Raw genomic sequence first — 18,479 nt, forward strand, 5'->3', positions numbered from 1 at the left:
AAGGATTTATATACCTTGCAGACAACTGTTCATTTGCATTTTTTTAGTGAGCTGCTAAAGCTACCTGGAGGCTTATCCATGTCTTCAGGGTCACCTGAATAGTGCAGATGGGTGTGGAGCCTTCTTGGAACCGCTGAAAGGACTGTGTTGTAGACTGGAGATAGATGATGTCGGATCCTTCTCCTTCTGTTGAGAGAGGGCTGTTCAATTTTGACATAGATGGCCTCTTTGACCCCTCTTTCAAACCAGCAGTCCTCTCTGTCCTGCAATAATTGTAAATCCTGCAATACTCTGATCAAAAGGTGATCTGAGCTTCATCTAAGTTCTATCAATGAGCTGTCCTGATTAAACAATCAATACGTAAAATTGATATACTTTTGTCATATTGTTTTTATTAAAAAAGAAAGCCACCTGTTACTGTCCTATCCTGTTGACTATAGGTTGTCTTGACCCCTTTGATTAAGTCTGGTTCAATACTTTCTTGCCCCTTGGTGCTGTAGCAGACAATACTGGTTGCTGCTAGTCCAATCACACTTCCTAGCTTCTGCTGCTTCCACCCAAGGCTTCTCTCAGTTATCTTTTCTTGACCTTCCTTCACCCCTGCACTCAATTATGCTTTGCTGCCTCCTCCTATGGGAGGGGGTGGGGGGCAGCTGCTGCTCTGCTTGTTTTCTGGTGACTCTAACAAACTGCAGCTGCGCTTCAGTCAGCCCAGCCTTCAAGGTTGCCTCCTATATCCCCTCTTATCTTACCATTAAAAAAAAAAAAGGAGTGGGGAGGGTGAGGAAAAACTAACTAATCCTCCTTGCTTTTCTAGCTTAGTCATTTAAGGCTTAAACTTTCTTTTTGTGCTGTGGCCTCCAGGGAATTTACTTCACTTGGACTCCTCTTGGCATCAGCCAATTGGAACTCTTCTTCTCCTACCCTTCGGCCGAGTCTGCTGCAGGCAACTGTCTCTGGAATTTCCACTCCAGCTACCAAGGCCTTCACCCCACCCCCCAATCACAGGCTTTCACATGCTGCTGGCTGCAGGTTCCTCATTTCCACAGCATCTTTGGGCTTGCTTCTTGTGTTTATATGTCTCTTTTTCTCCTCTTTAACTTTTCTTTTTTCCAGCTTCTAAGACTTTGAAATCCAGCCCTACCTCTCCTGCCAGTCCAGCAAGCTCCCTTTTTTTGAAACTACGTAGCTTTTAAAGAGAGCGTTTCTCTTCTCTAAGCTGGGCCCTTCTTGGTCTATCAAAGGAAAGGAAATGAGAGTTTTCACTTCCACGCCCATCCTCTTACAGTGTTATCTGTTTAACCAGAATCTCTTTCTCTATTAATCAGGCTTAGAAGCAGCTCTGATCACCTTGTAGGTCACAGTGTTACAGGATTATGAATGGTTCTAAAGGCATCACATTTTTTTCAACCCTTTTGGGTTGTTGTTGTTGTTGTTATTATTATTATTATTATTTAAATTTATATACCGCCCTATCTCCCTTACGGGACTCAGGGCGGTGAACAGGCAATAATAAAAAACAATAAATATTGAATAAAAAGCCTGCTCTAAAATACCCCATATAAAACCCCTAGCAAAGCCCAATCAAAACTACGCCAGGCCGGCCGCATGGAATAGATGGGTTTTCAAGGCTCGGCGGAAGAGGCGCAGGTCCGTAGTTGTACGTAGGTCGGGGGGTAGGTCATTCCAGAGGGCAGGAGCTGCCACAGANAAGGCTCTCCCCCTGGGGGTCGCCAGCCGGCATTGACTGGCCGACGGCACCCTAAGGAGGCCCTCTCTGTGGGAGCGGACTGGTCGAAGGGAGACATTTGGTAGGAGGCGGTCTTGCAAATACCTAGGTCCATTGCCATGGAGTGCTTTAAAAGTTGTTACTAACACCTTGAAGCGCACCCGGAAGGCCACCGGCAGCCAGTGCAGCTCGCGCAGGAGAGGTGTTACATGGGAGTATCTAGAGGCCCCCAAAATCCCCCGCGCGGCCGCATTCTGAACTAGCTGGAGCCTCCAGGTGCACCTCAAGGGGAGCCCCATGAGGAAAACAATGTGCAGTATGCTGAAGAAGTAGGAGCCCCCCCTACATTTTTTTTCTTAAAGGCAGGATGATCTTTTAAAGAGATTTTAAAGGGATGGGCTGAAAATAAATGACATCCACAAGATTTATAAAAGTGAAAGTATCCTCTGGAATGATAAAATCTCCTCAATATTTAAATTATCAAAATTCCATTACACAACTGTAATGTGAAATGTTTGCAGGGTAGGATCCATTTACAGGAGGACTCCTTAATAGCCAACCCTTTCTCCCCTCGTCTTCCTTTGAGGCTGAATGGCTCATGTTTACCAAGTCTGACGGAGTGGGACAACTCGCCACAGCCAACTTGCTGCAGCCAACTCACCATGGCCAACTTGACACAGGACAATTTAACAATTCAATTTAATTATTTAAAATATATTTAAAAATATTTTAATATTTGTCATTCACATTTAATAATAACAATAACAACAACAATAATAATAAGAGTTGGAAGGGACCTTGGAGGTCTTCTAGTCCAACCCCCTGCTCAGGCAGGAAACCCTATACCATTTCAGACAAATGGCTGTCCAGTCTCTTCTTAAAAACTTCCAGTGTTGGAGCATTCACAACTTCTGGAGGCAGGTGGTTCCACTGATTAATTGTTCTAACTTTCAGGAAATTTCTCCTTGGTTCTAGGTTGTTTCTCTCTTTGATTAGTTTCCATCCCTTGCTTCTTGTCCTAACTTCAGTTGCTTTGGAGAACAGATTGACTCTCTCTTCGTTGTGGCAATCCCTGAGATATTGGAACCCTACTATCATGTCATCCCTCGTCCTTCTCTTCGTTAAAAAAATTATACTCCAGAACTTGGGACTAAGGTGCTAGGAAATGAAGTGTTTGAAGTTAGATCTTTGTATTGAGGGAGTATTATTCTGCTAGTGAAGTACCTGATGTGTCAACTGTAATACTTGAGTTGTTCCAGGCTTGTCATGACAGGTAGGAATCCGCACCTTAGGGAAAAAATATGTATTCTTCATTCACCCCAAATGTTAACTTTAATTAGCTTTAAGCCTTAAGACATTGTTCAAGAAAGCAATATTTTGCTAGATTTACATCTGTGAAAATATACTACTCTAAACAGTTCCCTCTGTGTGTGTGTGAATGTGAACTAGGAGTCAATTAAAAATCAAAGTCCAACAGTACCAATTAAAACAACTATTTAAGTTGCCAAAATGCTCTGCTTAACTAAGTTCATTAAAGTCTCACATAAAGATCAACTGAATAATCATTAACAATATCAAATGCCATTGCAGAGTTCATTAAGAAATGACATGCATGCTTACATCTCTCCCACAGTAGCCAATTAAATATAGTGCTCAACTAAAAGACCCCCTACATCCTACAGAGGCAGACAAGTGCATCTTTTTAAATGACAGATCTACATTGAAAAAAATATTTAGAAACACACTGTTCCTTTAGGATTTTACCTATACCAGGTTCTCCTTTAGGTACTCTTTTCCTTTTACTTCTGCAAGTATGAAATAAATATACATTTATAGGACCACGGCTTTTAAAAAAACGATACTGTTATACACAATAAATGTATTATATATAAAAACAGATATAGTTGGCTGAATTCAAGCAACAAACAACAATGGAAGAAATTTAAAATTACCTTAATTACAATGCCCATAATGGGCAAATAGAGTGTTTTCCCTGGGATTGGCAGTGGCCATCGATCAACATCACTACAAGCTAAGCAAAGGAGAAATAATCAGATTTGTACATAAAAGACTTTATTAACAATGCTCCCTAACATTTGTGAATAAAAAGATTTATTTACTGAATTAAATCTATTCAAGTTCATCTGATCAGTTATCAGATGATCTGGATTAACTGATAAAATGGCAACCTCACTAGTATGTCAGAAATAACAATTTTGAAATCAAAGTCAATGTTCTTCCACTACAATTCACAAATTATAGGCTGATGAAAATTTATAATTAATATGTTTTTTGAAAATATACAATATCAGCAAACCATCAATATTACCAACCTGCTTCCAAGAAGGGTTCATTTTTCTCAAAATATTCAGGTGCAATTTGTCCAAGCACAGTGTTAAATAAGTGGATATAAGGCAGCTTGCTAATCAGAACTAAAGACTATGAGAGAAGCAAAATAATTTATGATTAATTCTTCTAAAACCACTATAATTTATAATAAGCATCATATTAATTCCTCACTAAATTCAGATATTTTGCTTGTGGGAAGCCAACAGGAAATGTCAGAAACTGTGATTCTGGCTGTGGCTCACTATGATATTGTAGTCACAAACTGAGTTCCCAGGATATAATCAAGTGACTATAGGTATAGTGGCTGAAACTTTGAGGACCAGTCATAAGTCTCTCTCATTCAGTGCCATCGTAACTTTGAACAGTTGCTGAATGAATGGACATAACCTGAGGACTGCCTGTATGTATTTACTTCTGGGGGGGCTATATTCATAAGCAGATTTTATAAGCTAATTAGACCAACATGTTCCAATGTGATTTGGTGGGATCACTAAAATTAAGTGGTCTCACAAGTTTTCAACTATTTTTTAAACAAATTACATTTTAAAATATTCTTTATTTCATTTGGGTAACCATGGATTGCATTCAGCTCAGCTAATGTCCATGAATTTTCTGATAAAGTCAGCTTCATATATGAAAATAATGACAAATGTAGAACAGGACAATGGATAAGGTAAGGCAATCAGTTTGTTGTGTTTTTGAATGCCTTTGAGTCAGTATCCTTACAGTTGTCCTGGCAATATTTCAGAACTGCTTTGCTCTTACCTGTTTCTCAGGACTGATAGAGGTGGACTGGCCCAAGATCACTCAGATGGCTTTGTGCCTAAGCAGGATTAGAACTCATGGTCTCCCAGTTTCTAATCTAACTCTTTGCACCCAACAAGTTCTCACTTATTTTGTTTACATATACCTAATTTCATTTGCTATGACCCAAATATGTACTGCAGATAGCATTGTGATTTATGTATTCTGGCCTTTCAGATTAGCCAATGTAATATGTTTACAACTGGGGAGTGAACATTAACTCCTCAATCTTAAACATATTAAAGGCAATACTTTCCACTGATTTAAATGGAGCTTATTTTTTTTTCTTGAGTATATTTAAAAGACAACCATGAACAATTTAGCTAAAACTAAATTACCTTCTGAAAGTAACCTCGCTTTAATGTCTTGTCTTGTACTTGTCTAAAATACACATATCCATAAAAATATGCAGGATCCCTCTGTAAAATAAAAAGAAAACATTCCAAAACACTGAATACTTTCTGAGTAATGCTGTGTACTTAGCAGGTGTTCTTTAAGGAACTTTTATTAAAATCACAGGAGGATTATTCAGGATATTTACATTTTCAGACATGATGTCACTATAAACATTTTAACACATTCTAGATCAAGCCTATGAAAATTAAGAACCTATAGGAGCTAACATTACAATTATACAACATTCACTACACAATTAGCCTACATAGGTAATCCTCAACTTATGACCATAATAAAGCCTGTCCATTACAGTCATAATTCATGACAGTCATAAACCAGGTCACTTTTTTCAGTAGTCGTTAAGCAAATTCATTAAGTGAATTCATGGTAGTTAAGTGAATGCCACAGTCATTAAGCAAATCCATTGTTGGCTATAGGGTATTTTTTTTTGCTGAAAACTGGAATTAAACATTGGCTTTGGGCAAAAACCAAATTATAAATCTCAGACACAGAACAATGGGACATTGCAAACGGCCAAAAATGCAGGCCGGTTGTCTAGAGCCGAAATGTGTCTTGGAACTTTGCAACCGGGTTGTAAACATCTTTAGGGATAGTCCATTATAAGTTTGAACAGCTGCTAAGCAACTGGCCAAAAATTAAAGAGCTACTTGTATTTTATATACTTTGTTTCTAACATTTTTAATATTTACAGAAGAGGAACAAGAGTTGTTGCATAGATTACCTGCAATCTGTGACAATATTATGTCCCTTATGATAAGTCTCCATGAAGGAAAAACAATGATCCCCCCCCAATTTAATTTACACAATAGGTGCTTTGGACCACAATTCTTTATCAGCGTTACATAATTGTGAATTACATAATTGTATGTAATGTTGAAGAATACTATGCAGTACTAGAATTTTAATATGTAATTTCTGGTAGCTATTAAATACTAAACAGAAGTGTTTTGAACTTTTACCCATTACAATTTGCCAGCCCCTGAAGAGGTTGGATATGTCTTGAGATTAACTGGAGTTTAATAATTCCCAGAATCCTCTCAAGATTCAGGGACAAATGGGTCCCTGAAGTCTAAAACAGCTGAGTATAACAGCATTATAATTAGGTTTCCCCAAAAAACACCCAATTATAAATACAATTAAAGCGGCTTTAATTATTACTATTTCAGCAGAAAGGATAATTAATATGTTCACCATTAAAACAATCTGAAAGTTATTGGCCACACAATACAGGGCAATGCAACAGTACATTAAACAATGTCTTACTAGGTACAAAACTTACAATTCCACCATTAAATACCATCACAATAATTAGAATTAAAAAGACACCTTCATGCCTGGACAAGATAAAACATTCTACTTTCCCAACCTTCAAATAAATTGGTAGATCTCTGTCCAACTGATCCAGCAAACAGTGCCACGAAAGCTTTCTGCTAGAAGACTGCCGAAACCTAAAACAAAATTGTGTGTTTCCAAGGCAACCTAAGCCAAAAAGGAAAGAGGAGAAAAAAAACAGCAAAGGACTATACTGAGTGGGTAATATTTAAAAAGAATATATGTAACTAGCAGGTGCTTCTAACAAATATTAGTAAGTTTTTAAAATGCTCCCTAAATGCCAAGCACAGTTCTAGGTAACTCCATGCACAGAAATCAAACCTACTGTGCTTTACATTGAGAAAAGGGTGAAGAAGCAGACAGTGGTGTTTTCTCCTGGAAGACTTTCTACTTGACAAAGTCCAAGTATGACTCCGTCTTCTCTTGTTGAATAAACACAAATACTATGGTTGCAGCAAATTATACCTCTTTTTCTCTGCCAATAAGGGGTGTCCACAGAATAATACTATGGTTACTGCAAATTGTATCTCTTTCTCTGCCAATAAGTAAAAATCTCTGCCAGATTATAATAAAAAGATGTCAAGATGGTGTGATCAAAGCTTTTCCTGTTTTTTAGATGGAATCCACATTAAAAAAAAACATACTCTGTGGATACCCCTGCTACCAAGAGAATATAGGTATGCACATGTGACCACTTTGCACTCTAAAGTGGTCACATGTTTATACCTATATTCTCTTGGCACTGATTACCAGACATTAAAATGAGAATAATTTGCCCTCTTTTCACCAGTTTACTTGGGTCTCCTTTAGATGCTAACTATCTCCAAAAGGGCAGAAAGCCCTTAGAAAGTGGTATTACTCCATTTAAAGGAAACCCCATTGTCCTGCCTACTATTGATGTGGAACTGTAGTGCTCATTTCCTTCTGCCTAGATCAGGGGTGTCAAACTGCTGGCCCGTGGGCTGGTTGCCTCATGCGGAGGCCGCGCCCACCCCAGCTCCAGCAATGCAAAAAAAGTTGTGATATGTCACGACACGTCACGTGATGCAGTGAGTTTAACACCCACGGACTAGATGATTTAAAAAGAACCTGTAATATCTACTGAATGTGAGTTGCCAATTAAAATCATTGCAGATTAAAGCTTTGCATTAAAAACTTTCAGGGCAGCACTTTGTAGAAAACACTATTTTAACTTTAATGTGATTTTAACTTCATCTCAAATCAGATGAAACTGGAAATCCATACACACTTCACCAGATGGAAGTTTCAAAAAATACCAAGGTATTTTTTAATATTCTAAATGCTACAAGAAAAATGAATATATTCCACCCAAAACCTCACAATGTAAATTCGTAGTTATCAAGATTCATACTACAAAAGGTTTACACTACTTATAGCTTTCCTTATTTAAGAACCCCCCATTTATATAAAATTCTAACCATATAAATTTTAAAAGACAAGGTAAAAACAAGCTTTTCTCATTCTTCAGCATCAAGCTGATCCCAAAAAAATTCCTTTCACTAAAACTCTTAATATAAATAATCTTAAAACAGTGAGCAGGCAGCATATAAATGTAATAAACAAATTTGATTCTTAACAAAAGAAATCATTTTAAAAAGAAAATCCCACTTTAGCAATTCTTTCCACAAGACTGAAAAAATTTAAATTCTCTTTATAAATACCTAGGTAAAATATGACAAATAGTCAGAGGGGAGTTATATAACTTGATGAAATATTCTTGAAACATTATTAAATCATTATCACTCAAATTGATTCATATATATGGAATATATTTGAGCAACCAATTTTAATCCAAAAAGCAAATTCAATCTAAACCAACAGTCTCCAATCTTTCCGGCTTTGTGGACCAGCAGGGTGTGAGAGCGGATGGTTCCGCACAAGTGGTGGGCGAGCGTACATGCGTAGCTCCACTTGTGCAAGCAGCAGGCACACACGCCTGCTGCTTGTGCAAATGAAGCTGTGCGCTTGTGCAAACTCGCCCACAACTTTCACAGCCTGGTTCTGAATGGGCCACAGCCCGGTAGTGGGCCATGGCCTTGGGGTTGGGGATCCCTGATCTATTTCTGGTAAGTGGTCTATAGAAAAAAAAATCTTTCTCTGAAGAAGAGACTAGACAGCCATTTGTCCGAAATGGTATAGGGTTTCCTGCCTGAGCAGTGGGTTGGACTAGATGACCTTCATGGTTCCTTCCAACTTTACTATTATTATTATTATTATTATTATTATTATTATTATTATTATTATTATTATTATTATTATTATTAAGTAACGTATAGATATTCTAAATGCCAATAAAGAATTGCAACATAGCTTGACCAAGGCAGAATGCTTCTATAGGAGTATACAAAATAATTATTACATTCTTACTTTGAAACATTTTATGATGGAACATTTTACAGACTAGGCAGTCTCAAGCATGTTCTAAGCCTTTTCCTTAGAGGCTCCACTAATGTTTTCACAATAATGGTAATGAAGGTGACTTATATTTTTGAAAAATTAAGAACCGTCTACAAAATATTTACCAAATTGCTGACAAAAAAGAAACCTTGTAACCTATATTCCAGGAAAACATCCAAAGCATTTGTAACAACTGACAAGCATTTTACATTTATTTAAAAACACTTTAATACATTCAGTAATTTATAAACATAGTTTTATTTAAGTAACCTTATGCTTAGGTCCCAGCCTAAACTACTACTCCAGGCTAGAGATTAATCTGAATCCTTTTGAATATTGTAAAATATTCTTAGCCGCTGGTGTCCACAATTAACTACGATGGAGCCAAAATGACACAGGTGCCTGTTCTGATGATTCACAGCATTAGTGTGATGTAATTACAAACATGTAATTTGCTTCTTCCCATTTGCTTCCTATGGATGCCCACATTCTTAATTATCATTTGTATTATATGTGTTGCCCTCAAAACAGTATAGTCATTTTAAGATAGTTCAAGCAGCCAAACTGTACATAGTTTGAATATATATACAATTTCTAAAATGAAAATTAAGAAATTTATCATACAAAATATTGAATAGTCTCACAGTTAAAAATCTGTAATCACTTGAGCCAACAACTACAATTCATCATGTAAAATTCCAGGTTCAACTATTACAAATACTTCAAGATTTTTTTTTCACCTGCACTACAAGCATGTAATTTTAAACTAAGTGATTTCTAATAAGATACCTGCAAAACTCTTACTTTCAGTGCAAATTGAATTTTTATGGAATGGATATAAGACGTTTCCAGTACTATACTGTGCACATTATTTAGAGCAGATCTCACTGATTTCAATAGGACTTGCTTCTGAATAGATATACATAGGATTGTACCTGCAATCTTTGTGTCTAGGACATTTGCAGTGTATGTACGTGGGGGGTATCAATGAAATCAAAATGACAGGTACAAGAGTGCAGTTGAAGCCCCACCTCTTTTGACCCTTTTGACATAAGTTGCACACATGAAACACATTAAGAAGGGGCAGGGCTTTGATTGCCACATTGTCCCCACCATGTTGATATTATTGATCCTCCTCTGGATGCATCTTTTTGCATCTCTGCATTGGTACCGTTGAGTTTACACTCAATGTAAGTTATGGTTTGCTTAACCACAATTACTGACTAGATTAAAACTGGGTGAATTGGCACAACATACTAGGTCATACTTTACAGACTAAATGACTTCTCATAATATGCAATATTTAAAAAAAACAAATAATCTTATGGCTTAGTACAATGTATGACTTAAGCCTACCATTAATATTAGTAAGACTATGTGAAGCATTGAGAGGAAGTTTCTGGAGCAAGAAAGTATTTCTCAAAATTTCTTGCTGGGAGTATTGAGGCTGCCACATTTCTTAGAAGCTCAGCATGGCCTTTTTGAGGCAATGTCCAGGTGTTCAGGGCAGACATGTGCATATGCAGAAGGCACTTCTGCTGGACAAGGCTTCCAAGCTGTGACCCTGAACTTTTAAGAAATGCAGCCTTCTGAATACTACAAGCAGTTGTGAAGAAAATCCTCTTCCAAATATTTTACATAATTCTGGCATCCAATTATACCTTCTAACCCAGGGGTCCTCAACCTTGGCAACTTTAAGACTTGTGGACTTCAACTCCCAGAATTCCTCAGCCAGCAAAGTCTTAAAGTTGCCAAGGTTGAGGACCCCTGTTCTAACCCAACAGCTTCCTAGATCTTGACCGTCTGTGAAACACTCAAATAAAAGTATACTTATCACTCATACTTCACTTAATAAAACTGAAATAAAGACAACATAAAATAAAAATAGCTATTGCACATTTCTAGTTAAACAGGAATAATTTATACAAATATATATGTAAGTAACATACATATCTGATTACCTGAATTGGAATCTGGGAAAGACAAATAGCAAATATTGGTTTTCTAGGGGAGAAAAATAGAAGTTACATTTTGGAGGAGAAAATATATTTTATAAATGTCTTCTTAATGGTTTTACTCACCTCTTTATCCGTAAGTTTTGAATGCTGTGGATATATTACCTGTAAATGAGAATCTCTATCAGTCGAGAAACGAAGATACTCTATTAATTTATCACATAGTGCACAGGACCAGGTACCAATATGACTGGACCTTTGGTTATTACCCAAAAAGAGCATACACACTGCTAACCTATATTCCTACGGTAATTCAAAGATACCACATATTCAACACCAAATGCATCCAATAAGACTTTTCTAAATTAATATTTCCACAAGCAGTTCCAACAACAATCATGTCAAATAAAGACCTGGCATGTTTAACAGATTTTATAACCTATTTTCACTGGCTTCCTAACACAGATTAATACTTCACCTTAATTATTACAGTATTTTAAAAAAGTGTGAAACTGTCTTGCTTCTTATATTAAATTTATAGCATTTTTTGATTTATAAAAATGTCTTTTACTCTATCTTGGGCTCCAAACAGTTTTTTTTTAAGGGGGGGAAACAAACTGGAGAAATGCTCTTTTTGGGAAGTGAGCCATCCTGTCCCTAAAAAAAGCAAAAGCCAGCTGTGGAAATTAAGAAGATCAGGGAAATGGCTAGACTAGAGCAACTTAACCGATTAGACTTCTGGAACTTGTTATAATATGTATGGGAAATTCCAAATGTGCTCATCAAATCCAAAAGCTCACCAACTTGGGTCCCTAGGCTACTTAATGCCCAAAATCTATGTTCATGAATGCTGTTGGGAAAAAAATGTTATGAGATTGTGACTTGTAATCACAAGATGCTTATAATTTCATTAAACTCTAACATAAGATCTATTTAGTAAATACATGTCCCAATTCCTTTTTCTTCTAACAGCTCTCAGAGCTGTAGAATACTTAATACTGGGTTATTATTTATTCAATTGTTTATACTCTTCAGAATAAAAAAAATGGGGCTAATCTATTTAGTATGTGGTTGAAAATTATAGCATTTGAAATCTTACACATCTGGAGGGCATCAGGTTAGGAAACACCACTATACTACAATCTTACAGTGATACAGTGCGAGAAAACTGTATACAGTTTTCAATTTGTAACATAAATCTATGGGGACATTTCATAAGTACAGACCAGGACAGATAAGAATGGTAAGTTTAACGATATAAATGTCAGTCTACGTTTATCAACACTATGCTGCATTGAATAAAATTACCCTTTACCCCTATTCCTTTTCAACAACAAAAGCCATGGTTTTATTTCCAGCTAGGCCAGGCCAGAGCAAACTCATGTTTAGTAAACTCTAAGGATGGAAATTAACTGGCCTGATTCATATTTAACTCCTGCCTGCCACATGCTCAATTACTCCTATTTGAAACAAAACCTAGCCAGTATAAATCAAGTACCAACATACAGAACATTCTAGTTTCAATGTGGCTTCTAGGCAATTCATTTGCAACCACATATTCATTCAAATCCCAGATTTCTTTCATTTTCCTGTCTAACTCTATTCCATTCTTCCTTGGCTATTCTTATCTATTTAACTATTTAGCATATGGTATGAAGGCTCGGAAGGCACACAATTCAGCAAAGACACTGAACAGTCAAGACCAGAAGAAATAGGAGACCTGCAAACTGCTGCCTCTGTGATTGCACTGCTGGTCCTGGGAAGTTAAACACACACACACATCTTCTTATCTGGAAGCCTTAATTGGGGAATAAACCATCAACAACGAGATCCAATGTGTGGAGTTCTTCACGCAGGTTCCTATATTTTTCAGGGATGTCTCTAAAAATTACCGCCATTCCGAACATCACATTTGGACCAAAAGCCATGTAAATAAACCAACATTACATAAGTTGCCATAAGCAACACTAGAGCATTTTAGAAGGGCAGAAATGAAACCAATAGGTGAATCTATTTGAAAGGGTGTTGTTGTTTTTTTTTTTTTAAAAAAATAAATCTGTTTATTTTCCAGCCTGCATGAAAACACTGCTTGTATTAAAAGACCTGCGAATATAAACCCCCGACAGTTATCATTCAACGGCAAGCGAAATTCTTGCGCTAGTTGTTTGCTGCACCAAAGGGGAGAAGAAAGAGCCTCTTCCCGCTTTTCTGGGCGCCTATCCTCTGCAACGCCACCAAACATCGTTCGGCGCCGTCCCCGTCTAATAAAAAGCACAAGGCAGAAAAGGCTTCCACACTCCTGGGTTTCTGCCCCGGGCCACCTTCGCCTAGCCCGCCGGCAAAGGAGGCACCGCTTCTCTGCAGAGCACGATGTCCTGCCTCGCCCGAGGACGGGCTGGGCTGGCACGGGCGGAACACCCGACCTAGCCCCTCGCGGCGTGGCGTGGCTTGGCGCGTCACCCACCTCCACAGCTTGGCCGAGCTCCAAATCAAAGCCTACCACGCACACGCAGTGCAACCAGGCCGAGAAGCGGTCCCAGGGCAACACCGGCGGCGGCAAGGACGGACTGGGCGAGCCATCTTCGGCTTCCTCCGCCCCCGGGGAACCCGCCAATCCTCCGCTTCCGCCCTCGGCCGGCTTCTGCAGCGACATGGCGCTCGGCAGGGTTGCAGCGTCGGCTCCGGCACCGCCGCAGTCTCTACACCCGGCCGGGCTCCTCTCGTCTTCAATTTAAGACGCGGCGGTGTCCCTTCCTAGCCCCGGCTCGAGAGGAAGAAGGACCACATGACGCACGTCTCTTTGGGGCAACCATCCCCCACACTCTGTGGGAAAATCCACAGCGATTGGAAAGGAGGGACGTGGAAGAGTCCAAATTAGCAATGGGGGGGGAGGAATGGAGCGAAGGGAGGGGACTAAGGTACAGTTGCGCGGAGGAAAGGAAGTTTCTAAAGCAGTGTGGTACAAAGGGGAGATGTTGAAAGGTTCTCTTCCCCTCCCCCTGACAAAGAACGCAAGATTCTTGGGAAACAGCAAGGGTGCTATGGATGAAAGGGAAAAATCCTTTTGTTTTTAGCCTCCCATTTAAAGTTCAGTCCAGAACGTGTGGGTTTAAGAGCTGATTTCTTAAATTGGACGCATTGGTACTCCAGCTTGGAGGACTGGAAGATCCCGACAATTGGTCTAGTACCAATGAAGGAGAATATTTGCAGCTCAGGGTTGAAATGAGGGGTCCTTGGTGCTCTCTGAGCTTGCTTGCTTTCTTGCAGACGTTTTATTACCCTAACTGGGTAACATCATCAGTGCTAGTAAGGAGTGCTGTTTGCTGTCAGTTTATATTCTGGTGCCTTGCCTGCCTGTCTGATGATGTTACCTAGTTAGAAGCTCAGAGAGCACCAAGGACCTCTCAATTGGTCTAGTACAGCGGTTCTCAACCTATGGGTCGCGACCCCATTTGGGGTTGATCGACCATTTCACGGGGGTCGCCAAGCAAGGCTGTCCTCCATTTTTTCCCCTTTTCCGGCGGGTGCCTTACCTCCCTTGAGCTGGGCCAGCTGGTGATTGGCCTGCTCCATCTCTGCCGCTTGCCAGCTACGCCTCGGCCAGCGCAGGGGGCGGAACCACGCATGCGCGGCACTCCCGGGCAGGGAAAGTCCTTGACTTACGACCGGTTGGGTAGTCCTCGACTTATGACCGGTTTAGTCCTCGAAGTACGACAGGTTGGAGGTCACGGTATTAAAAAGGTTGAGAACCACTGGTCTAGTAGTTCTCTGCAGCAAGACAGACTTCCCCTCTCCACTCTTCTGATGCTTTATAATGGATAGGATTTTTCGCTGTTGATGAAATACTGTACTGTAATTAAGTACCGTGTTGTTTTCTAGGCTTCGTTTGGTAAAGCGCATCAGTATCACAGCTACAGTTATTTACTTGCATAGAAGATAGTTTTGTGAAGCTAAAATGCATATTCTGAAGATTGCTTACTTCCTGCTTCTTCAGGCCCTACATGATACTGTTAGTTTTCTAATAAAATAAATGGAAGTTGTCTTTTAAGCTTTCTGTTTGGTTTTCCAAGTGGTTAAAATATGAAACACTGAATTGTGTGCTAAATGAGCCATTTATTTGTATGGGTTGGGCTTAAGAGTGCTGCATCAGCAGGGCTGGTCAATTCCTAAACTATGTTTGGGGCTCAATCTGCTCAGGGAATCCACTCGTTTGGTTAAAGCTCTCATGCTGCAAAACCATCTGCATGATATCCTTGGTTTATTCAATAAACTAAATTTTCTAGATTACCGTGGCGCATTGAACCATAGATTAATCATATTGTCATAGCTCAGAGGTGCATAGCATTATTTCCTCTAGTTTTTCTACATCATTCCTGAACAGTAGGTTCGGGTAAGACAATGGCTGGTTCAGAGTTTTCATTTCTATGGCTGAGGCACTTTTCCAGTGCAAGTCACAATCACTTAGTGATGTAGCAATGAGCATGTTTAGGGCAATTTCCCCTAATTTGTGGCCATCCTGGTTCGGCCACTATATTCAGGCATCCTCATTCAAGGTTTAATTCTTGTATCTGTGTCATTTAAGATTAAAAGTTCATGTAAAAGTTAACCTAAAATCCCATAGTTGAGAAGGGAAATCACTGATTCTGGGATAACTGGAAATAATTTGCATCAGTATAGAAGCGCTATGAGAGAATCTGCCTGTGGTCTATAATAATATGTTGTAAATAATAGTGACTATGAGTAAGAAACATGGTTTTGCTTCATGTGTACTTTGCATAATGAACTTACGAAATCCTATTTTAATGAATGGGACTTGGAATTCACTCAAGGATTCCACTGTGGGTGTATCTTGGCTCAAGAAAAATTACTATTGCAAGGTAATTTGAAATTTCCTCCGTGCATTGATGGAAATGAAACTCCTTTCAAAATAACAGAATAACCGAGTTGGAAGGGACCTTGGAATTTTATAGTTCAACCCACTGCTCAAGCAGGTAATCCTATACCAGAGTTCCCCAACTTTTCTGGCTTTGCGGCCCAGCAGGGGGGAAGAGGGGATAGTTCTGTGCAAGCAGCGGGGACAGCACATACTCGCCCACTACTCACACAAGTGGGGATGGCATGTGCACTCACTACTTCTGTGGCCCAGGTCCAAACGTCTCAAGGCCTGGTAGTGGGCTATGGCCCAGGGGTTGGGGACCCCTGCCTTATACCATTTCAGACAAATGGTTGTCCAATCTCGTGAAAACCTCCAGTGATGGAGCACCACAACTTCTGGAGGCAAGTTGTTCCACTGATTAATTTCCTCCTCATACAAATGACTACAATTTTAGAATTTTTGAAATGAAAGTGGTACTGGATCTACTTGGGTTCACTTTATGCAATTAATGCTTTTTGCAGTGCTGTATTGTCTAAAAGGTTTTCTTTCCCTTTTGTAATACCAATGGTTGTTTTTTTTAAAGCAAAATTAATGTTTAAAAAACAAACAAAAAGTGTTGGCCAAAGGTGCTGGGATACTATCTAAAATAACAAGTCAGCAACAAACCAGAGCTGATTTTGGTTTCTGCATCATCTGACACCATTCAGATGGATAAATGGCTTACCCATTGCTGGCACCAGATGGAGCTTAATGTTTACTATGAATGTGAAGTGTCAGAGGATAAAAAGACTAAGGCTTCTAAATATTGAAATCCATTGATGAATGAGGACATCAGGTTAAGCCAGGGATTGTTTACTAAGCCGTAAGTGTTGAATGCATAAAACACACTAAGCTAAAGTCACATAATAAGGTGGAGTGCAATATGTGAATCCAGTAAAAAAAAAATTATAGTAAGACTAAATTATAAAAATTTATCATCCAGCATACAAAGTGCATTAAATAAATCTGAACAAACAAAACTACTAATGGTATAATAAAATGAAATGTATATTACCAGTGGTGGGATTCAAATATGTGAACAACCGGTTCTCTGTGTGGATGCCACTTCTGGAAGTCCATTCTGGGCCTAGGCAACAAAAATTAGCTATCGGTTCTGCTGAACTGGTGCGAACCAGCTGAATCCCACCACTGTATATCACAGGTATTTTAGTTTTATGATAATCCTTCTAAAATTGCATTCATGATGCATTATAATTCCTATTACAGTTACTCAAAATATTATTATTATTGTGCCAGATTATTAGACTTTCTGGAATGCAGTTTAGTAGACAGGAATTCTTACAGCAGTAATAATTTATATTTCTATCTTTTAATCTACTCTTTTATTTCAAGTTTTTTGCCCATTGATAATGTTGCATATTTCAATGACTGAAATAATTAAATAGCTGGCACTTTAAAAGCAACCTACAATCAAAAGTTAAAACTTTATGTAACTGAAGTGCCTAGCGGAGATGCGCTAATAAGAAAAATTTTGTATTGCGCAGAATTGGATAAGATGACTAAAGAATTAAAAAACCAGGAGGAAACAGAATACTACCTAATTTGGAATAAATTTTACAAATGGAGGGAAAAAAGAAGGAAGTCGATAGAAGAGATATAAATAGAGGAAGATTATCAGAAATGTATAGCTGCATATAAATATATAATATTTACTCTTATACGTACAGTATGGAATGATTAGACAAAAGATATATGTCAAGGATGATACACTACGTTCAATGTTTTTTTAATTTCTTTTTTCCTTTTGTACTTAATAAAATTTATTTTAAAAAAAAAGTTAAAACTTTACAATTGTAAACATATGGCTGAGACCCATTACTGTTACACCTTTCACAGGGAGAACAAGGATGAGCAGTGCCACAGATTGTAGTTGCTAAGGGCATACTATAGTCCAAAACGTAGTCAGGCCTGGGGGGAAGAAGTGGGAAGAGTCAGAAAGTTAACAAAATTTGATTTGCTTTCAAATTTGATTTTAAAATAATGATAATGTAATGTAATTAAATGCAATTAAACTTATTACGCCTCATGTACTGTATTTATCACCGTGCAGTACAGACAGACCATTTGAATTTTAAAAGATCCCCTCCCTCCTGAGATAAAAGTCCTGTGCAATGCTCAACTTTTCAATCCTGGATCGTCAATTCTAGCTGAAACCAATCCTAGAGACTCTACACACTACCCAGTAGATATGTCTAAAAAGTAGATTAGCTGAGTTAATAATTATGTACAAAATCAGTAATTGCTTGAAGAGAAACATCTTGTTTCCATAGTTCCTTTCACCTGGCATGTATTTACAAGACCTGGCTGGGCCTAGTGGGAGGTGCCCCTCTCGGAAATATGCCCAGCTAGATTTAGGGTTTGGCAGGAGCTGAGACCCCAGGGCAGGGGAGGAAGGGTAGTGATTGTAATCCAGGAATCTCTAGTAGCCATCAGGGGCCTTATTCCACAAGTTGCTGGTTGTGAGACCCTGTTCCTAAAGTTAGGCTCTTGGGAGCAATTGGGATTGTTGCTGCTATACCAGCCTCTCTGCTGCATAGCA

The 18,479-nt window shown here is 38.7% G+C and overlaps 1 protein-coding gene across 1 annotated transcript in view; it reads right to left on the minus strand.

Annotated features, from left to right (window-relative positions):
* DENND6A (DENN domain containing 6A) overlaps positions 1-13,657 on the minus strand; it is a 28,347-nt gene extending 14,690 nt beyond the window's left edge. The window contains exons 1-8 of the mRNA XM_015816335.1: positions 13,469-13,657; positions 11,131-11,307; positions 11,011-11,053; positions 6,666-6,778; positions 5,221-5,301; positions 4,063-4,168; positions 3,682-3,761; positions 2,954-3,016 (exon numbers count right to left, since the gene is read on the minus strand). Of these exons, the coding sequence (XP_015671821.1) occupies positions 2,954-3,016; positions 3,682-3,761; positions 4,063-4,168; positions 5,221-5,301; positions 6,666-6,778; positions 11,011-11,053; positions 11,131-11,307; positions 13,469-13,657 (852 nt within the window). The remainder of the gene's footprint in view (positions 1-2,953; positions 3,017-3,681; positions 3,762-4,062; positions 4,169-5,220; positions 5,302-6,665; positions 6,779-11,010; positions 11,054-11,130; positions 11,308-13,468) is intronic.
* Positions 13,658-18,479: the final 4,822 nt, after the last annotated feature.

This window comes from Protobothrops mucrosquamatus, unplaced genomic scaffold, assembly GCF_001527695.2.
Source record: "Protobothrops mucrosquamatus isolate PMUCROS unplaced genomic scaffold, P.Mucros_1.0 scaffold428, whole genome shotgun sequence".
Taxonomy (NCBI): domain Eukaryota; kingdom Metazoa; phylum Chordata; class Lepidosauria; order Squamata; family Viperidae; genus Protobothrops; species Protobothrops mucrosquamatus.